General features: G+C 39.3%; 1 protein-coding gene and 1 long non-coding RNA gene across 2 annotated transcripts in view; one reads left to right on the forward strand and one right to left on the reverse strand.

Annotated features, from left to right (window-relative positions):
* The first annotated feature begins 963 nt into the window (after positions 1-963).
* Positions 964-22,255, forward strand: part of atp1a3a (ATPase Na+/K+ transporting subunit alpha 3a) — a 23,803-nt gene continuing 2,511 nt past the window's right edge. The window contains exons 1-20 of the mRNA XM_024297499.2: positions 964-1,362; positions 12,618-12,731; positions 12,819-12,878; positions 12,998-13,201; positions 14,066-14,179; positions 14,573-14,707; positions 14,896-15,013; positions 16,135-16,223; positions 16,424-16,603; positions 17,509-17,707; positions 19,345-19,589; positions 19,690-19,882; positions 19,958-20,133; positions 20,240-20,376; positions 20,477-20,627; positions 20,704-20,872; positions 20,969-21,123; positions 21,383-21,506; positions 21,625-21,770; positions 21,947-22,077. Coding sequence (XP_024153267.1) covers positions 1,357-1,362; positions 12,618-12,731; positions 12,819-12,878; positions 12,998-13,201; positions 14,066-14,179; positions 14,573-14,707; positions 14,896-15,013; positions 16,135-16,223; positions 16,424-16,603; positions 17,509-17,707; positions 19,345-19,589; positions 19,690-19,882; positions 19,958-20,133; positions 20,240-20,376; positions 20,477-20,627; positions 20,704-20,872; positions 20,969-21,123; positions 21,383-21,506; positions 21,625-21,770; positions 21,947-22,077 — 2,846 coding nt within the window. The 5' untranslated portion in view covers positions 964-1,356. The remainder of the gene's footprint in view (positions 1,363-12,617; positions 12,732-12,818; positions 12,879-12,997; positions 13,202-14,065; positions 14,180-14,572; positions 14,708-14,895; positions 15,014-16,134; positions 16,224-16,423; positions 16,604-17,508; positions 17,708-19,344; positions 19,590-19,689; positions 19,883-19,957; positions 20,134-20,239; positions 20,377-20,476; positions 20,628-20,703; positions 20,873-20,968; positions 21,124-21,382; positions 21,507-21,624; positions 21,771-21,946; positions 22,078-22,255) is intronic.
* On the reverse strand, positions 12,954-13,732 carry LOC118599343. The gene is made up of 3 exons (XR_004948647.1): positions 13,639-13,732; positions 13,355-13,512; positions 12,954-13,275 (listed from the first exon to the last, which is right to left on the reverse strand). It is a non-coding gene; the product is annotated as an uncharacterized LOC118599343 (long non-coding RNA).

Genomic DNA, 22,255 nt, shown 5'->3' on the forward strand with positions numbered 1-22,255 from the left:
AAGCCCGCCCCTTCTTCCCATCATCATGGATAGCTGTAGAGTTTTGAGTCAGATGCCAGTTTAGATGAAGAAAACAAAGATGGATGTAGTAGTCTAGAAGTTGATGCATCAGAATGGAGCAGAGCACATTGTAGCTTCTACATCATAAGGCAGAAATGCAATTTTAAGCTTAATTTTCTTAATATGTGTCCTCCATCATCAGAAAAATGTCAAAAAGCAGGATTTTTATCAGATTGGGCCTTTAAGCATTTTTTAAGAATGTGAAATAAAGTTCTACAGTAAAAGAAAAATTTAAATTTCCCTTACTGTGCTAAGGTCAACTTCTGACCCTAGTAAGATGCACTCAAATAAAAAAAAAAGTTTTTGGTATTTTTAACGTAGCATTTTTCTCGCTATAAAAGACGTGTATGACGTAATTCTGATTTTAAAAGCATTCAAAATTTTGTGTCTCTCTGCTCTCCATCCCGATGCATCCACTTGCAGACAACTACATCCATGTACATCTTTGTTGTCCTCATTCAAGATTAAAGTTGGCTCAAAACTGTATGACTGGATTGCTCCGATTTTGCTCACCATTTTTGGTGCACCATTAATTTTTGCTTGGGATTGTGAGGGACTGTTAGCTATCTGGAGAGAATGTAAACTCAGGGATGATGGGGAAATTAGCAGAGGCTTACTTTCTCACTACAACTCTGTTTTTCCCCTAAAATTGGGAACTTATGACAATAAATAAAAAGATGGTTACACAGGGTCATTAACATAATATTTTGTGGATACTTTTTCCCTATTTTACTTTATTTTTGAGTGTGACCTTCATTTTTACTCATTACTATTTTTTTATGCTTTGTGTCACGGTTATTCAGCAAAGGGATCGTTTTCTTCACGCGCAATAACTGAGGAAACGGGAGTGCCACGGCAGCCTGAGCGCAGCGGCGGAGGGAGACAGCATCCGAGGAGAAGGCTGCGGGCCGGCTCTACTTTCCGCCGGCATCATTAGAGCCTCGCAGGGAGAAGGCTGGTGAACTGTCACCAAAGACTGCGTTGATTACAACGTTTGACTCCGAATGAAACAAGACTTTTGGGTTTCCGTTTGAACTCCTCCATCTTTTTCGAGGTGTACTATGAAACGTAGCTTCGACGACCCTCCTCGTAAAATTACAATTCAACTATAGGCGTCTCTATCCGTTAATTGATTTTCGTCATTACAGCTTTAGCTAACTGTGACCCTCGAGGGACGCTTTTCTTTCTATCCGAAACGGTTTCGCGCCCCTCTTCGTCCTCAAACCCACCTATTCTGGTCTCATAGAAGCCTACGAGGGATTCGCCTACTGAGGAGAGCCGACAGACAGCGCCAAAATGGGGGTAAGAGAGCTTCATTTCTATGGTGGGAGAGATGATGCGGTGACGTGTTCTCGGTTTAATGGATGCCTGGCGAGGAAAGGGTTAACGCGCGCGCGGAGACACGCATGATGTTAGAATGACATTCAGCTTTTTTCATGCTAGAATGAAATATTTAAAAAAAATATGTCTAACATAAAGGTGTAACCGCGCGCGCGCTGCTGGTCAAACGGTTCTAATCACTCTCTCAGTCATCCCATCAGCAATTAAGATGATTCATAGCACCGGATCAATTCCTTTGATGATAACCGCAGAGATTAATTGTAGAATGGGGGGCACAGTTCTGTCAATAAAGACAAAAAAATCCCTTTTGCACAAGACTGGAGTCGTTCCTCTGCATCCAGATTCCAGCCGGTGCGACAGAGTAACGTTACTGTAACGCCTCAGTGACGTTACTCCATCAGTGAAATGTAACGCGGACGTGCGAGCTCCATCTTTAAGAAATGTAACGACAAATGACGTCTGTGACTCCGGTCCCTGCCCGTGGATGAGTGCGCGCCAAGGACGCAGCGGGTCTCGGACAGGTGTGCCAATGACATTTCACCTGCAAGGATACCCCTTTAGTTGCGCACATCTGTTTGGATGTGCGCAACATCTACTTATATACTAAAATTGCGGTGATTTATTGCGCATTTACACAAAATTAATCTGCCCAGCCTGGACTGCGGCTTTCCTTCTTTCGTGCGTAAAGAGACTCGGTCATCTGTTGCAGCTGCACGTATTTTTTAGGACAAATAGTGGGGGAAACATACAGGGAATTTGAAAAGTGTTCACCACCCTCTTCAGGGTGGGGGCCAGACGTTTCACCATCCGCCTGTTGGTGCATTTTCCATTCAAATATTACATAATGCTAGAGGGTGTGTGTGAGCTGCAGACTGTCCTTGTTGAAGCTGGGGTAGGTAGGGAGGAAGATGCAGCCCCAGAGTAAAACAAATAGTTCCTCAGCTGTCCCATTTCATTCTTTTGGGTCCTTGGGAAGCTCCATTCTATGAGACGATACTTCCTCTGCATGATTTTACCCCAGGAGTGCTTCCAAACCAGGCTGAGCTGTCAGGTCATGAAGGACATTCTGTTCCATCCACTAAATTTAGACATGTCTGATATCATCCTGGTTCCAGTAGAATCACTCTATGATGTGCTCACAGTTACTCCACGTGTTATAACCAAAGAATTTTATGATTTTTTTTTATGATAACCTCTCTTTTGTTTGATAAGATTTAGCTATTTCATTTGTCAGTGTCTCATCCATAGAGGTATGGTGGGTGCAGGTATGCTCACAGACCGAGTGGTGGACCGACGCTGCTCTGTCACGCTTCACAAGTCTGTCCACTAGATCGCCGGAGGGGGGACACCACACACAACTGACTACTGTGTCAAAGAGAGGAGGAGGATGAGGATGAGGGTAGTGTGCGGGGAGGGGGCCGCTGAGTGGAAATTCCCATATTAAGGCTGTGATTTACCACCAGAGGGATGAAGGAGGAGAGAAAGGGAAGAGATGAAGTGATGTTGAATTTAAGGCTGGCGGTGGAGCCAGCGACCGGGCTGGAGGGTGTGAAGGTGTAAGGCAGACAGGAAATGAGGCATTGGGGGAGGCAGGAAGCCATAATGCCTTTTCCAATGAGTCACCTTGGAGAGCATCCAGGGAAGGATGCAGGAGCAGGTGCTAGGGCGATTCTGTCGTGATGATGCCATACGCAGAATAAAGAGTTTATCATGGAGATCATATGACATAACTCAAAATCATAGACATTAAATGAAGGTACAAATGCATGTAATCCATAACAGACTTGATGAGAAACCTCAACATTAAACCTCACAGGGAATGGAGAAATAAATTTACTTTCCTATGGGGGGTGTTGATTCATTGGCACTTTTACTGTTTTTATTTTCAGTTTTTCAACGGATTATGTTGTCATTTTACTAAGTAGAATTAAAATGCAGAAGTAAACCTTTTCCCAACCAAGATTACTTTTCTGGGTCATGAAAATAGCACACTGTGAACGCCCAGATATTATGTCTATCCCTATTTAGAACTGAATTTTGCTGCTAAAGTCCTGAATCAACTTAATTCAGTTTCATCATTTAAAGAGCCAATGAAAATTGTGTTTTTAACAATTTCTTGTGGCATTTTCTGATAATTGAGGACACATTAAAAAAATAAGCTTTAAATAACATTTCTGAGTATTTCTGAGAAGATGGAAAAAAATGCAGTTTGAAGAAGCTTGTAGCTCTGACTTAAATCTACAATCGTGGGCCATAAGCTCCCTGCTGCGCTACGTTCTAATGCAACCACTTGAAGACTCTTAGATCCATGTACATCTTTGTTTTCCTCATCTGAGCTGGAATCTGACTCTAAGCTGTACAGCTGGATAGCTCCTATGTTGATCACCATTTTTGTTGCTCTGGTTAGGGTTGTTAGGGGCTGTAAGCTAGTGGGACATAGTGCAAACCGACAGCTCAGATATGGATGACGGGAAGAAGGTGTTGATCTGCACACAACTCGGAGGTGAATTTCTAAGGCACTATTGTTGCTTTGCAGTAACTGTGTTCTAGAAAACAACACGTGTAATGATTTTGTCCAAAAAGGGCAAAATCATTATTAAAAGACTATTGGGAACGCCTTTACAGTTGATCAAAAGATGACTGGAGCGGGACTTTAAGTCTCTTCTTTAACTTTACCATTAATGGTTGAATTTACAATGCAGAACTGTTAGTTTTTTTTTGGTAAAAAATTACAAAAAAGCAGTTTACTAAATCAAAGGTGCAAGAAATGTAATATATATATATATATATATATACCTGTGTATATATATACATTTAGAGGGTACTGTCATATCACATATCCCAGTATAAATTTGAAGGTGAATAATTATTATGCAACTAACCTTTTTTGTTTGTTTGTTTGTTTATTAGATTTGGTGACATGTTTATCTGTTTTTCATTGAAACCTCAGCAAATTTAGAGTCTTAACAAAGTTTTTAGGTAAATCTTTACAAATAGACTCTTTTTTATGGTGACGTCAGACAAAATAGCGATAAGGTAACCTAACCAGTTGTATTGGAAATTTGTATAATATCTAAATTATAAATATCCTAAAGAACCATATATGTTTCCCTTTGTTAGATCGTTCCCAAATCAAAATACATATTTGAGTAATCAAACATGCACAGTGGTGCAGTGGTTAGCACTCCTTCAACAAGTCCCGGCTGGGGAACCTGAAACAGAACCACCAACTGGAGACCTTTCTGTGTGGAGTTTGCATGTTCTCCCCGTGCATGTGTGGGTTTTCTCTGGGGACTCCAGCTTCCTGCCACCCTCCAAAAAAACATATTCATAGGTTAATTTTTTTCTCTAAATTGCCCTGTATATGCCTTGTATTCTGCTTTCGCCCATCAGCAGCCGGGTTAGGCTCCAGCACCCCCGTGACCCCTGGAAGGGACAAACGGCTAAGAAGATGAATGAAAAATGAGTAGTCATTTAATATTTGAGGTTCTATTAAAAACATCGGCCTTTCATTTGAGCAGATATTATTTTGTTTCTATTTTGGCTGATGTTATTTGCATGTATTTTAAGAGCAATCAAGCACAAAAGCTGATGGAAATTCACATTGCTGCATGTCCTAACACATTTGAATTGCATCCAAGGCTAAATTTAGTTTTGTTATCTGTTTTTTAAGATATTGGTTGTTTTAAGGCGTCATTTTAAAACCAGGAATGATCACTATGAAGTACAGTAAATATTTTAAATGTGGCTATTTAGCCACATTTTTTCAACTTTCAAAATAAGTGCAGTCATAAAAGAAGTTCAGCACTGGCCACACATATTTTAGAAATGATGTGCAAATAGTCACTTTCTTGTATATTCTTGAAGGTTTCCAATTCATGTCATCTTTTTTTTACCTTTATTTTCCTGCAGATCAGACATAATTATTAGCAAAAGCAAAGCGGACAAATGTTGAAAATAATGCAACACTAATTAGTTTTGCTTTAATGTAAGACACAAGAAATTGTCTTATCTTTGCTACGTTTTAGTGATTTTGTGAACACAGTAATTACCTTCATAATCAAACAAGCAGCATTCAATGAAGTACTTATAACCTTTGTCTAAGTTTAACCAGGTATCTGTGCTGGATTCTGCAGGCAGGGTTACTGATATTTGTATTTTGATTTGTGAACTATCTAACTGGGGACATTTTTAAAGTAAATATTATAAACATTTCTTTTAAAATTCGTAAGGTTACTTTTCATTATTTACACAGTAGTGGTGATGTTGTCATTTTGTCTGACGTCACGTAAAAAGGGTCTAATAATCAGATCAAACAATTTGCACTTAATAGCCCATGATTTATTTACTTAATTATTTATATAGATTTTATAGATGTGAAATGTTTTTACCATTTCTGAAACCTAAGAACCAAGAATACTAAGAATTTAAGCCAGTAAAGACACTCAAGGAAAAAACTCTTAATTTTATGATCTCCAATTAAATCTTGTCAATAGGTGCTAATTAGGGGTGTAATAATTAATCCACTAATGTATAAATCAATTTCTATTCCTTCAATTCAACCAGAGCGATGTGTTTGAGGCAGAATTGAATCGAATCGATCTATACAATAAAAAATCGTTTCAAAATGAGATAAATCGATCTTCTAAAATACCACATGGATTGAGACATGGTAGGTTTATTTTACTTTAAATGTAAAAACGACCTTGTGTCGTCACAGTGGACAACATACACGTGATGACAGCAAAATTGAGTCAATATAATTTAGCTTAACTGGAGCCTGTTAGCAGCAACTACTGCAACAGAAACGCAGGGAGATCCAGTCTCATCATGAAGCCACACGTCTGTATTTAGGTTTGTCTTTGATATGCAATAAAGTTCTGAGGACCGCCCAGTCAATGTCATGTAGAGTGAAATGTTTCTTCATAAGAAAGGGAAAATTAAAATTGAATTTGTGTTTTGTCAGTTTCATTATTTTTTATAAATATTCATTAGTCTTAAACACATTTACTTCCAAGTTAAAAAGTCAAATAAAAGGCAAAAAATTGGGAAGTACTAACATTTTTATTTGAGGAAAGTATAGATTAAACTGCATTATTTAAGCACATCAATGAAAATTAGCTGTTTTTATGATTCTTCATAGATTGTTCCTCATTACTGTTAAGCAGTAAATCCTTCTAATCCAAAAGATAGAAAAACAACATTCATAAATGACTGCAAGACTGTGGATTGAAGACTAACAACTCTTATTTACTCAGATTAAGTCCAAGCACTTACATCTCAAGTAAAATAATAATAAAAATAAACAAAATTCTGCAGTTTTAGTTGCTGTCCTATTTCTACTTTTTGTCCTTCACATGCTCATTCAGCTTCAGATCTCATTTCAAAAGTGCTAAAAATATTCCTTTAAAAATAAGATGCTCTCACAGTCCTGTCACTTCCACTTTCCACAGCTAACAAGAGTTTTCTTTAACTTGGCAAACACTTAATAGTGTCCTACACTCACCAAATAAACAGTAAAGCTATAGAATACAAAGAGAAGTTTCAGAAATTGGTGGCTATTAGGATGCATGCAACAAAGAAGGGTTATGTCTTCTGAGAATCCCAAAGAAATATGCAGAATATTTTACATTAAGAGGGGCGCAAACCAAATCATGATGTCACTGACCTCGTGGTCTCAGGTTAGCATCCTGTGGTTCTTCTCAATGGTGAATATTTATGCTTTCACTTGGCCTCCTGTGCTAGTCTGCTTGATGCACAACCTGTACAGTGTCTGATTCACTTTATCTCATTCAGCACATCCTCACCCTTTGGGCACTAGAAAGAACTGAGTGAGGGACGGACTCTGTGCTCTTATCAGATGAATGAATTCAGTTTGGTAAACGTAGATGTGTGTGATTTCAGATGTAAGCGGTCTACAGCCACAATTATGTACTCAGTTGTAGCCATCAGTTGTCATTTATCATGGTTTCTTAGATGATTATCACTGCCGTTATAAAGTATGCATTTTCCAAGAAAGACTAATGTCTTGATTAAATTTTTCTGTCAAATAAATTAAAGTTTATGGCCAGAAAAGTTCCAAAGTGCAGCATTCAGTACCGTATCTGTGAATGATAGAAACTATTTTTCAAATCTCTTCTCTTCAGATTTGTATCAACACAAATATGGATTATTTCCTTTCTGGCTTACTCTTCGTCTCGTGCTTTTTTCTAACAAAGACAGCCTCGTCCGTCTCTGACGGTTTGTATTCAGAGATCCTACCATAGAATTTATGATTTCCCTCTTTTGCATAACAGAGTTTCGGTTTACAATCCGGGTTTCAGGAGTTGACTGCATGGAGTGACAACGATTTTCCAAACTACTCCAAAGCCCACGCGGCTGCTTCGATCATCTCTGCAGTGGAGACCTAAGGGCTTAGCCGGGGTTCATCCAACAGTGGTTACCAGCTGCTGGTTTTATGCACTGAGATTTATCTGGTTTTATGTACGGAAAAGTGAAATATCTGTTTGAAGACTTTATCTGAATACTATTTTTAGCAACAGCCATTTTTTTTTCTGTGCATTGAAGGTACAAAGTTTTATATTTTTTGTAGAAAGAAGATTTCAAACTAAGAGAATTTTCTGAGTACAAACATTTGAGATAGTTTAAATTAAACAAAGTGACAATCTTATGAAGGGCGTTTTTGTACCATGTCGACTAGGGATGGCCGATATATCGATGCCAGTATCAAAATCTTCTGTTTATAGTCATAGTATTTGTTCTGTTTTCATGTATATTTTATATTTGATAGGGATACATGTTGTTCCTAATAGGCAATGGAAAGATTAAGATTTACAGTCACATATAATATTCAGTAAATCGTCTGAATGTTTTCAAATATATTTTCAAAGTGAAACTTGTTCCTATGAGATCACTTGTTGTATGTTAAAAAGGTCAATCATATTGTGGTTGCATAATAAAAGAAAAGTTGTGCATTTCTTATAAAGAAACTAAAAGCAAATCTAAACCTGGTGTTGTCATAGACACTCAGATATCGGTATCAACAAATATGGGATATCGGCCACAGTTACAGGGGAAATATCGGTTATCGATATTGACCGGAAAAACTGATATTGGCTCATCCTTGATGTCGAACACGGTGGAAACTGAGGATGTTTCGATGCATTTGATCAGTTATTATTGAGTCAGTTATTATGAGTCATTATGGATCGTCGTTTCTGCTGTAATGATGGAGGGACTGGTTTGTACAGAGGACACAATGTCTTTGTCCTACACCTTTTCTTTGCACAGAGGAAGTTTCCAGTGTTGGCTGGGTTTAAAAAGCTCATTTTATTGACTTGAGTTGGTCTTCATTTTCAAGTTTTGGTGTATATTCATAAAATCCACTGACTAGTCTTTTTATTCGTATTTCTTGCAGTTTTTTTTGTTATTATTATTATTTTTATATACAACTAGTTGTGTAAAAAAAAAGGTAATTTATATACAACATATTTTATTCATTGAAAATGTGGTTCTGACTTGAATCCAAAGCAGATTCACCTCCAACTTTATAGAACCCGCTTTCTTCTTCAGTTTCTGAGCTTCCCTTCAGTTTGTGGCTGTCATGCTGCTATAAGACTAATCACTGCAAACTTGCAAGAATTCATGTTGGTTTTTGGATTTGTTTGCACTGGATTTGGAGCTGTTGTGCAACAATACAATCCTAAATATCTCATTGATTTTTCACAAACTGAACATGAAAAGAATGATTACGGTTTGCATAGAAGAGGATGGAGAGATCCAGAACAGCTGATTCAGAAAGAGACATGTGTTGAACAAGCAAATGTAACCACTTTTATTCTCATACATTACTGTTCTCTTGGTTGTAGAGCGGTTTCAGTTGATCAATATTTCATTAATACTGACTCCCAACCTCTGACCTCATTTTAGTTTCCCTCCCTGTGTGAGGGTGTGAGAAAAGGCATTGATCTGTCATGACAGGGCACTGATCACCAATTTTACAGCCTCCGCCCTGCGACTGATCGATGTAGAAAACATTTCCTGAAACGCAGAGTGACTTCACTTCCTGCTTTGAGTTTCCCAGTTGTGACTCTACATGACATCTAAAACAATGGCAGAAAATGCTAATTTGACCACAAATAAGACTATTAATTTGTCCTGTCGATAACATGTGGGAAAACACATGATTTAATATTGAAACAGTCCTATATTTTATTTGTAAAGCAAAAGTGATGTGAAAGCTATCATTAGGCAGCCTGTCTGTGACCCAGACTGAATATTAAACCTTAGCGCAATAAGAAGAGGGGAAGCAGATGGGCAGCCTGGAGGGAGGAGAATGTAAACAAAGTGGGAGGGAGAAAGGAGGCACCAATGATGGAGGATCCCTCTAACTCAGTGTGTGCGTGCTGCTCTGTATTTGCATGTTCAAGGCAGTCCATCAGTATTTTTTAGGTCGGTCAGTCCACTGATCTGTGTGATAATCCACTGCTGTGTGTGTGTGGATGATTCACTCTGTGTGGCAGGACCAGAGCCGCCACGCTTCACTAGAACGATAACACCAGCAAAATCCTCCATTTGAAAATCTCTGCTCAAAGTGGGGGAGTTTGGTGGCTGGAGAATCATCAGATTTAGTTGGAAAAACATGCTTAATAACACTTTGAACTGAGTACATATTATATCAATTAGAGCAAGATCTCACATGTAGCAGCGATTCTTTATCTACTCTCTAAGCTTCATATAAGCTGCTATGTTTACGATCATGTCTTGATTAGGCACAGACTTTTAAAAGGGAATCAACCAACTTTCACATTCTATGCATTTCTTTTTAGTTGTTTTATTTATTTGCTTTTATGATATTTTCTGTGATGTCATCACTTCCCTGAAAAGCTTTTATCGTCTCCCTTTCTGTTATTTCCTGCTAAAAACAAATTATCACAAAAACACAATTATTGAAAAAAGCTTTTTTGTTGTTTTATTTTATCACAGAGCGTGTAAAATATATATCAGAGGATGATAAGAGCACTTGCAGTCTAGCAAAGAGCTAAAGACATAATATGTAATAAAAAAAGTAATTTGAAAGCCTCAATGTGCATGTCTGTGGACATGACACAGACTTGCAGAGAGACACTAGCAAAGTGACAGAAGCAGAGAGCAGGAGAATGATGCAGAGGGATTACTGTTGTTCACTGGGTTAATCCGTCTGTGTAGTAAACAGCTGGAAACGCCGGGTTTGCTGGGCACTACTGTCCAGGGAACACTACACCTCTGGACAGATGGCAAAGTTACAACCAGGAAGTACATTCATGTTTACAATCACATGACACAACAGCAAAACAGCATTTATCACTGATAAAGAATAACTGAAATGTACTCACACAGTACATGAAAAACAATTAATGCTGAGTATACAATTAATTTTATAAATAGAAGCAACAAATTTTTACTGTACAGTTTGCTGTTTAAATTAATGTTTGTTTTCTTATTTTTTATACATGAGAATGCTAAATATTTCAAAGTATTGCTTTTTAGTATAAAAATTAGAATACATTAAAAAGGAGTGCATTGTTTGAGAATACATTTTTTTTAAAGTTTAGAACTTTACATAACGTTAAACTAAAATAACAAATTTATATACTGATCACAAAGATCAGAAATTAATATTTGAAATTTTAAGTATCTTCAATGTTTGTCAATTTCAGACTCAAATCCATAGTTTCTCCACCTTTATTTCTATACAGGATTCCACATTCTTATGAATATATTTGTGATGTATTGATTAATTTTATCATTATATATTTTTATAGAATTCATATAAAAAATCTCACTTTGTTTTTTATTTTCACATAAAAATGTCCTTTAAGGAGATTTAGTTAAGTTAGAGACATACTTATTCACTCTATTATAAAAAAATAAAGCTTTCCTGAAATCAGTCTTTTTATTCATAATAATTATATGAAATTAATTAATTATATGAAATATTATATTAAATTAATCTATTGTATTTACCCAAATATAAAACATTTGTTATTTTAGGTTTGATGAAAGGAGTTAATTCACTTCCTTCTGTATGAGTTATTAAGGTTTTCCTTCAGTCTTCATCCAGACACACATAAATATTCTTATGAAAATGGTATTACTGGTAAAAAAGCACCTAGTGTGGAAGCTACAGATAGTGTTTAATGACACACACTCCATGTTCCCCAGTGTTGACTTTCTCTTCTTTTGTCAGGAAACTCTTTCTTTTGTTTTGGTTTTGCCTAATATAAAGTATAATTAGCCAACACTAAGTTTTTAAACACTAGTTAAAGTATTTATGTGCTAAATTATAGTTTTGGTCCCCAGGGGTTGACGATGCAATTTTTAAAAGAATTAGCAAAAGTAAACGTTTGGATTTCCTTGACAACCGAGGTTTTTGTTAATATTGTATGTGATATAGTTTTGTTCAGTTTGAGGCAGGGATTCATGTATTACTTGCTCACAGTACTCCCAATAAAAAATGTGCGAGCAACACGGAAACACCACTTTTGCTAGCTTGCCACATTAACGCCGTTGAGAATCTAAAACGTTTAATTCCAACATTTTTTTGCCAATGATGCTCAAGGAGTAATGAGCCGATTGATCGTAATCTCTAGGGAGAGTATAAACTTGTTAGTGGGCCTAAAGGTGATTTATTTTTGCTTCAATTCAAGATGGCGGCTCCTTCCTGAGCTCAAAGGTCTACAAGACTCTGGTTGTAGACTTGAGTTGGCGGTGTGTGAGTGTAAAATTTAGTGTAGATTGCCAAAGTTTCTCATATTGTGAGGAAATTTGAAAATTATATCACACTTTGCCACAAAATGACCAGTAAGCTGTAGATCCTGTGTCCATCCCATAATAATTTCAAAACTTCCGTTGGGTATCCTCGACACGTGTTTTAGTTTCATTAACGGATTTTGAAATATTGTTTGGAGATTTTAGCCTCATTCACTTTTCTTGATGGTTTCGTCTGCTGTGATGTCATCTTTTTTGGGGCGGGTTGTTCCCTACGTCTAAATATCATTTTCACCAGGCACTAGGTGTGTGCACATTTTGGTGAAGTTTTGAGCATTTGGTGGGGGCAAACTCTTTGGCGAAGTAAGAAAGAAGAACTGTGAAAACCATCTGGGACAGCGATAAACAGAACAATCCTCATTCTGAAGCCTATATGAAAGCTAAATAAAGCGATCTCTGTGTTCCAGTATGGACGGTCGGACAGCTACCGTGTGGCCACCACGCAGGACAAGGATGAGAAAGAGTCGCCTAAGAAGAAGGGAGGAAAGGATCTGGATGACCTGAAGAAGGAAGTTCCTATAGTAAGTTTTTTCCTCACAACTCTGAAACCTCCTTTAAGTGAGCATAACCCAAGATTCTTCAAATTGCTTTCTTTGGAATTGTTACAGACAGAACACAAAATGTCAGTGGAGGAGGTTTGCCGGAAGTACACCACTGATATCGTACAAGTAAGTTCTTTACTGTAAATCCACTACTACAGATATGAAATATCTTTTTACATTTAGACTTTTTTTTCCATTTTCTTTTCGACTTGTTAAACTGCTGTCTGTCTGTCTGTCCACTTCAGGGTCTGACCAACGCTCGGGCAGCAGAGTACCTGGCCAGAGACGGCCTCAACGCCTTGACTCCGCCCCCCACCACCCCAGAATGGGTGAAGTTCTGCCGTCAGCTGTTCGGCGGGTTCTCCATTCTGCTGTGGATCGGTGCCATCCTCTGCTTCCTCGCCTACGCCATCCAGGCGGCGACCGAGGATGAGCCCGCCGGAGACAACGTAAGTGCAGGATTTATGGCACAGATGGTGGTTTTTGATCTTTAAATATTGTCAGATGCAAACTTTTTTGTGTTCTAAGAGAGATGTAAAGACAAAAAAAGCATGAAGCTACATTTTCAGAGGGATCTGTTATTGTTTTCAAAACCACTGCACCTTTTTGTGCAGTGAGTCCACAGAAATGAGTGTCAGTGATGCAAGTGGTGTCAGCTGTTTGTCTAAACCAGCCGGTCCAGCTGTACAGCGACACACTCCATGCTGCTCACATCCTCTTATGACACACTGAAAGGATCGCCTGACTCCTGGCGTTGGCACTGGTGGGCACAGAGAGGAGCGTTCACGGGTCAGCACGGTTTGATGCCAGGTCAACGCACAGCTAAACGGCGCTGACGCATGCAGCATGTGGAGACAAAATGCTTTGGACCACAGGCGGGACTCACACTTGGACAGTTGAGTCAGGGAGTTACAAACTAAACGGACCACAACCAGCGGCTGCACTTGTGCCCTGTGCAGCAGTATCTGGACGGGAAAGCTGCAGAGGAGATTAGTTAAAAGATAGGATTAAGACCTTCTTATGGTGATCCATTAAAACACGAGATGAGACAGACTGCCGCTGTCATCAGAGCACGAACAGACAGAAAAAGGTTTTTCACATTAAAAGCCTAAAGAACATTCATCTCAGCTAAAATAAACCCTTTCTTTGATTAATCAAAATTTGTGCTTTGTCATTTTAAAAGAAGCTTCTCCTTTCTATTGGTCTTTTTTTTTACTCATTTCCTTTCATTTGAGACACTTTTAGATAAAAGTAGCTTCACCTCAAAGGAACTTGTCATGTATTTACGTTTCCACTCTCTGTCTCTTCTGTAGTTGTACCTGGGCATCGTGCTGTCAGCAGTTGTCATCATCACCGGCTGCTTCTCCTACTTCCAAGAAGCTAAGAGCTCCAAGATCATGGAATCCTTCAAGAACATGGTCCCACAGGTACAGACTTTCCAAGGTCAAAATCTGTCAGTAAAAGATTTAAAGATTAAAAAAATATGAAATTGTTTTACCAAAAATGTTGCATTAAATTAGCTGTGAGCATTCTGAAACACAGGACTGTAATGTTGAGAGAACTATTCCAGCTTGTAGATCTTGAACATCCGTCATTTCTAGAATAATATAAATCTGCATGAGACCATTTAAAAAATAAATCCATAATTAACCATGGTTGTTGGCCTTTTTACTTTAAGTTACTCCCATAAAATGCATGCTGTTCTGTTTTATAACCAATTGTAGGTTTATTCTGTCTGCTTTTTTTTTCAAAGGCAGACTTAAAACATCTTTATAGAAAAGTGTCTCCATCTTTAGCAATAATGTTCTCCCTGTTTGCAGCAAGCCTTAGTGATCCGGGAGGGCGAGAAGATGCAGATCAATGCTGAGCAGGTCGTGGCTGGAGACCTGGTGGAGGTGAAGGGAGGAGACAGGATCCCAGCTGACCTTCGTATCATCTCCTCTCATGGCTGTAAGGTGAGCTGCAGACACAGAGAACGTCCTTACAGACTCTCAAAAACCACAAAGACTGTCTGATCACATATTTTCATCTCTTTAACTCGAATTCCCTTCTTGCATTTCTGACTCATTCAGTCAAATTTCCCTTTAAGTTGTGTGTCACCCACAGTTGGATTCATAAATTGAATTTATTTATTTTTGTTCAGGTGGACAACTCATCTCTGACTGGCGAATCAGAACCTCAGACCAGGTCACCTGACTGCACCCATGACAATCCCCTGGAAACCCGAAACATCGCCTTCTTCTCCACCAACTGTGTCGAGGGTAAGTTCAAATCCAGTGAAACATTGTCAGCGATCTTCTTTTGATAGGAAATGATTGCTATTTAATTTGCTTAAAGGTTGTTTATGTTGCAGCTGTTATTTCTTTATTAAAACGTTATGGTTTGTGGGAGTAATCTAAAATCATCATCACTTAATTAGCTAATAACTGGTTACTTTTTATAATAATGATGAATGTTTGAATGAACAAGACCTAAAAACAAAATGTTGTGCTACTGCAGCTTGATCCTCTTTATTCTAGTTTTGCTAAAACTGTCGATTTAGAAAACGTGTGAAGTTCACTCTCCACACAGTTCCAACGCAACACTTAAAGTTTTAAAACGCTCTCCAAAAAAGTATAAAGCAATCATTCAACTTAATAAAAAGAAAAGAAAATCTAAATAATTTTATTGAAGAATCTGTAACAAGATTTTATATATATATATTTTACAATATTAGAAGCAGGAATATTAATTTTAACAGGTTTAGCTTGGCTCAGAGAAAAATCATGTCAGAGCAACATCTTCTCAGCAAAAAAAAGTAAAAAAAATTTTTTCAAAACAACAAACAGCTGAAATCACAGTCAAACAAGATTTTCCTCTTATTGTTTTAATCTCACCAGGGATTTGAAGTTACATCTGTTTTAGTCTTTAGGTTTAACAATGTTTTCTGCCTATCATATTACCAAGTTTGTTAGGATTCCACATAACTTTTGTTTTCTTAGCTTTGATTCACAGAAGTTACAATGATTTGAAAATATAACAATAAAATCATTCTATATTATAAAGGAAAACTTTATATTTGAATAAAACTGTTGGAATTTATGGCATTCGTGTAAGCTTGTATGCACCTGACTGAAACCTAATACCACAAAATAATTCAACTTAATCACAAATAATTGGAATTATGCAAAATAAAGATTTTATCTAATTTCCAACAAAAGTGTTGAGAAGAAGCCCACATGCCATTTGTGATAGAATAAAAAACAGCTTTATATGGCGCCCTCTGGTGGTTTCTCGAAGTACTATCACCCTCCTAAGTCTGTCTTTGGTCATGCCAGCCTCAGAAGATTTCCTGCTCATTGTGCTCGTTTATAATGCCTCCCTGCGCTCTGGTGTTCTGAAGGAACTGCACGTGGAATTGTTGTCTGCACCGGGGACCGCACAGTTATGGGCCGTATCGCCACACTCACCTCCGGCCTGGAGACTGGCAAGGTAATCTGATCAGCAAGGCATTTTTTTCCTTTATTTTTAGGTATAATTTGCTTGTTTTATTTAGATAAACAGGTTTGGTAAAGTAAAGCACTGACTGAGCTTTCATGAGCTTCAATCAGCTTCTCTAAGTTTTCATTATGCTTATAAAAACAGAAGCATTAGGGCACTATAGTAAATCTGTCCCTTTTCTTGTTTTTCAGACTCCCATCGCCAAAGAGATCGAGCATTTCATCCACATCATCACGGGTGTGGCTGTCTTTCTGGGTGTCACCTTCTTCGTCCTCTCCATCATCCTGGGTTACTCCTGGCTGGAAGCCGTCATCTTCCTCATCGGTATCATTGTGGCTAATGTGCCTGAGGGGTTGCTGGCCACAGTCACTGTGAGTGGACCGGCGGACGATGAGGGCCGATAAGAGTGGAACTGATCAGTTGTGTATCGGTTGTGCTGTGTTCATGTGAGAAATGTGGGAAGCAAGTTTTTTGTGTTTTTTGTGAAATGTTGTTCGACTCACTATGTAAAAAAATAGTTAATTTAACTGAAAGTGATTGATTAATTAAAGTTTTAACTCAAATGAAAGTACATCAAACTGGTGAATCTGATGGTCAGTCATCCGATTCCGAGCTTCACCCTCTGTGGGCTTTTCCTTCGTTTGTACTGAGTGTGTTTTCCTTCAACAATGTTGTGTTCTTGTCTTGTGTGTTTGATCCAGCCGTGCTTGTACCTTCAGCGTGTGTGGTTTCTGTGCATCGTCGTGGGTAATCATTGTGTCCGTTGGTGGTGATGTTGTCTCTTCACCCTTCTGCCTCTCACAGCTGCTCCATAAGTGTTTCTCTTTCTCTCCGCCCTCCTCTCCGTTTGTGTCTCCTCTCTTTTTTCCAGGCCAGTGCCAGTGCTCGCTGAATTGACAAGGACTAGCTAATGTAATGACATTAGGCCAGTTGCTGGTTATAAGCTGACTTTGGACTCCTCTGCTTGGCCTGGTTCTGTTTGGCCCTTTGATGCTGCCGTACTTGGCATGAGAACATGATGCTCTGCTGCTTCATTATGCCTCTTTCATGCCTGTTGTCATCTCTGCATCGCTTGTTTGGCTTTTTTAATATCTGAGAAGTTTGAATTGATGTGCATCTTGCTGAGTCACTTTAACAATCAGGGTGAATGTCTCCAGGGTAGCATGGATTCCTCTTTGAATGATGCTCCTGCCTTTCTTTACTGCCTGCAGATGCTCGTCTGAGCCGGCAGTTTAGTCCAGACTGTGACGTTTCCTCCCTCCACTCCCCTCTCCAGGTGTGTCTGACGCTGACCGCCAAGCGAATGGCTCGTAAGAACTGCCTGGTAAAGAACCTGGAGGCTGTGGAAACCCTCGGCTCCACCTCCACCATCTGCTCCGACAAGACCGGCACGCTGACCCAGAACAGGATGACCGTGGCCCACATGTGGTTCGACAATCAGATCCATGAAGCTGATACGACTGAAGATCAGTCCGGTGAGAATGACTGTGTTCTCTTTTGCATTTTTACAAAAGATGCATGTGTATGTCAGAAGACAAACTTCAGATAATGAGAAACATTCATCTTCAGTTCTTGCACTGAGGCAGGGCGATATCTTCCTATCTTTGATTCTTCCTTTTCTTCCTCATTTTACTTTTTTTTTTAAATTACAATTGACAGAATACATTTAATAAAAACTATACTAAAATACAATTTAAGATTAAAACTGCATTTCTGAGTATTTCTTTATAGTGATTCTCCTGCACCTTTTTGTACGTTAATCAGCACGTAAAAACTCAATCACATTTTCAGCGATTTCAGCAATCTTGGTATTAAGACATTCAGCTCGTTCAGGACATATCATGTAATCATGTATTTTTGGTATTCTTTATAGTTTTTGACATATTGAGCAAAATATGCCCAATAGGAAATGAATGAGAACGTTTTTAAATTTCAAAATTTTAAATAGATTAGCAACAAGCCTTTACATTTATTCATGGACTGTGTTTTCCTCTTTTATAGTAAGTCATTTTTAAAAATTTAGAGTTTAGCTTCTATTTTAGCAACTTGCTAAAGTTTTTGACTAAATTAGTTACTGAGGAAATTTTAGGCTATTTTGGAGTTTAGCTAGTATTTAGGCAACAAGCTAGCTTTTTGGCTGATTTGGCATCTACTGAGGTTATTTATGCTAATTTGGAGTTTAGCTCATATTTAAACAACACATTAAAAGTTTTTGCCAAATTGGCATGTATTAGGGATTTTTAAGAAATTTTACTACAAACTTTTTTAAAATTTAGCTAAACTTCAGTGCTCTTTCATAGTTCTTTAACGAAATTTCCAGTCTTTTAGCAAATTTAACATTTTCAAATAGCTTTAGCATTTTTAGGAAATCCCTCTAGCAGTTACAGTAAATTGTTTAACAATTTTTAGCAAAAAGCTTCAACATCTTCAGCGACTGCTTTCAGCAAAAAGTGTTCACGCTAGCATTAGCGCAGGTAATGAAACTTTTCTAGTTCAAATTGTGTCGGATCAGGAGCAGATGAAAACCCGTGGTTTGAAAAACTCGTGTTGGTGATGCAGCAACTGTGATGGGCGGGACAAAGTCTCCTTTCTCTGCTACAATTCTGATGCACCCATCTGCAGACAAATGTATCCATTCACGTCTTGATTCTGCTCATCTGTCTCAAAACTGTTCGGATGGAAAGCCCTAACATTGCTCGCCTTTCATTTTTTTTTTGCCACACTAATTTTAACTTGGGCTTGTGAGGTGCTATAAGCTAGCAGGAGACAGTGTAAACAAATTGCTGATGGGAAATTAGTGGAGGCTAACTTTTGGGCCAACAGCCCCTCTTACAACTCAAATGCAAATTTCTAATTACTCCTCTGCAGAATATATGTCTTACAAAACCGTTACAGGATTTTTTATTTTGTCTAAAAATAGCATAATTATTGTTAAAAGACCACTAGTAACAATTTAAATAAATATACTTGGAGTGGGACTTTAAAATCCAAATTCAAATAGATAGATAAAATGGATTTATTGTCCAAACTACCATGCACTAATGTAGAACCAGTACCTACTGTAGCTGAGGCCCAAAGCTTTGGTGTCACCGTTTGCTTCTTACCTGCTCAGGTTCCTCTTTCGACAAGAGCTCGACAACATGGGTGTCGCTGGCCCGCATCGCTTCTCTCTGCAACCGCGCCGTCTTCAAGGCAGGACAGGAATCTTTGCCCATCCTGAAGCGGGATGTTGCCGGCGATGCCTCCGAATCTGCTCTGCTGAAGTGCATCGAGCTGTCCTGCGGTTCCGTCAAAGCCTTGAGGGACAAGAACAAGAAGGTGGCAGAGATCCCGTTCAACTCCACCAACAAGTATCAGGTGAGGGCTAAACTCTTACAAATGCACCCGCTGTCTGTTGATTGAATTAGCCAAATAATGCAATGCAGAGTATGTTCATGGCGATTCTGTTTCTATCCAGCTTTCAATTCATGAAAATGAGGATGAAAACGACAACCGCTACCTGCTGGTGATGAAGGGAGCTCCAGAGAGGATCCTGGACCGCTGCTCCACCATCATGATTCAGGGCAAAGAGCAGCCCATGGATGATGAGATGAAGGAGGCCTTCCAAAACGCCTACCTGGAGCTGGGGGGGCTGGGAGAGAGGGTTCTGGGTGAGGGTGACAGGATTATTTCAAGATACGTGTTCCTGCAGCTTCAAACTCTGACGTTTATCTCCTTTCTTGCAGGTTTCTGCCACCTGTTCATGCCAGAGGACAAATACCCAAAAGGCTTTGCTTTCGACACAGATGATGTCAACTTCCATACCGACAACCTTTGCTTTGTGGGGCTCATGTCCATGATTGACCCCCCACGCGCCGCTGTGCCCGATGCTGTGGGCAAATGTCGCTCTGCTGGCATCAAGGTGAGCGTAGCTCAGCGGTGACATTTGAAAACGGCATCGGGTACTTTTTTTCCCTCGTTCTGCTTTCCTTACATCCAAAAATGTGACCTCTCCCTGGGCTTTGTAGGTCATTATGGTGACTGGAGATCACCCAATCACAGCCAAGGCCATTGCAAAAGGCGTCGGCATCATCTCTGAGGGAAACGAGACGGTGGAGGACATTGCTGCTCGTCTGAACATTCCTGTGAGTCAGGTCAACCCCAGGTAAGACCAAATATGAAAAACCAAACTAGAGCCATTTTTTACATTGAAACATACAGCTGAATTTGTGCTGTTAATAAACTTTGGGTCATTGTCTGTGAAGGGACGCCAAGGCTTGTGTGATCCATGGAACTGACCTGAAGGATCTCTCTCAGGAGCAGATGGATGATATTCTGAGAAACCACACAGAGATTGTCTTTGCAAGAACCTCCCCCCAGCAGAAGCTCATCATCGTGGAGGGCTGTCAGAGACAGGTGAGCTGCACACATGCATGTACAGATCACAGTCCTGCTGCCGTTGCTCCAATGTTTGTCTGCTGGTTTGTGTCAGGGCGCCATCGTCGCTGTGACAGGAGATGGCGTGAATGATTCGCCTGCCCTGAAAAAGGCTGATATTGGAGTCGCCATGGGAATCTCCGGCTCTGATGTCTCCAAACAAGCTGCAGACATGATCCTGCTTGATGACAATTTTGCATCCATCGTCACAGGAGTAGAGGAAGGTGAGGAAGAAACAAAAAGATGTAGAAAAAAGCTGTGAAAACGAAGTTAAAATGCTTCTTTCACTGTGCTTATCGTGTGTGTCCTCATCCGAACAGGGCGTCTGATCTTTGACAACTTGAAGAAGTCCATCGCTTACACTCTGACCAGCAACATTCCAGAGATCACCCCCTTTCTCTTTTTCATTTTGGTCAACATCCCGCTGCCTCTGGGCACCATCACCATCCTCTGCATCGACCTGGGAACCGACATGGTGAGTCCACAGACCGACACCAATCCACAAACGTCGCATTCATTTACTGAAGACGTCTCAGCTCAAACCTTAAAAACAGCAAGTTTAGGAGTCCACACAGCCCATATTAACCTAAAAAACATAAGTGGGCAAAGAAAAAAGTATTAAAGGAAACTTTACCTTAAAGGCTGAAAATTGTTTCAGGGATTTTCAAAGAGAAAAATTCAAACATTGATTGAAACCCTCTCTGGATTTATTTTTTATTTTTTCATTGTTTTAGGTTCCAGCCATTTCTCTTGCTTATGAAGCTGCTGAGAGCGACATCATGAAGCGTCAGCCCAGGAACCCTCTGAGGGACAAACTGGTCAATGAGAGGCTCATCAGTATCGCCTACGGACAGATAGGTACATTTTCCACCTCCACGTTATCACTCACAGGAATGTCACATGGTCGTTTATAAAGCTGCAGAGACTGATTGATGTACTGCCTCAACAAGATCCGTTCAAACTCTTGTTTCTGCAGGCATGATCCAAGCTCTCGGTGGATTCTTCGCTTACTTCGTCATCATGGCTGAAAATGGCTTCCTGCCGTCCGTGCTCGTCGGCATCCGGCTGAACTGGGATGATCGCTCCAACAACGACCTGGAAGACAGCTACGGCCAGCAATGGGTATGACTGACCTGCTGTAACGTCACACTCTTACCCAATACCATTCAGAATGAGCGAAAAATGAACAGTTTGATACAGAAGGTTGTCTTTAAGCACTTCTAAACAAAGAAAGACTGGTGGCGTTGAAAGAGAAATTCCTGTCAGAATTTTCACATTTGTTCCCTTTCTCTACACAGACCTACGAACAACGTAAGATTGTGGAGTTTACGTGCCACACAGCCTTCTTTGTCAGTATTGTGGTGGTGCAGTGGGCAGATGTCATCATTTGCAAGACCAGGCGCAATTCAGTGTTCCAGCAGGGCATGAGGTGAGTGCAAACCTGACTCTCTGTTTTCTAAATGATCCCGATCATCTCTTTTGCAAAAGGTCAAATTGAAATGTCTTAATACATTTGTTTTGTAAAATTTTCTTTAGATAATGACCATTGAGAGTTTATTTTTTAAACTTCTGGTGTGGAGACTAAAATGGTGGTTGAAGATCCACTA

This window comes from Oryzias melastigma, linkage group LG11, assembly GCF_002922805.2.
Source record: "Oryzias melastigma strain HK-1 linkage group LG11, ASM292280v2, whole genome shotgun sequence".
NCBI classification, from domain to species: domain Eukaryota; kingdom Metazoa; phylum Chordata; class Actinopteri; order Beloniformes; family Adrianichthyidae; genus Oryzias; species Oryzias melastigma.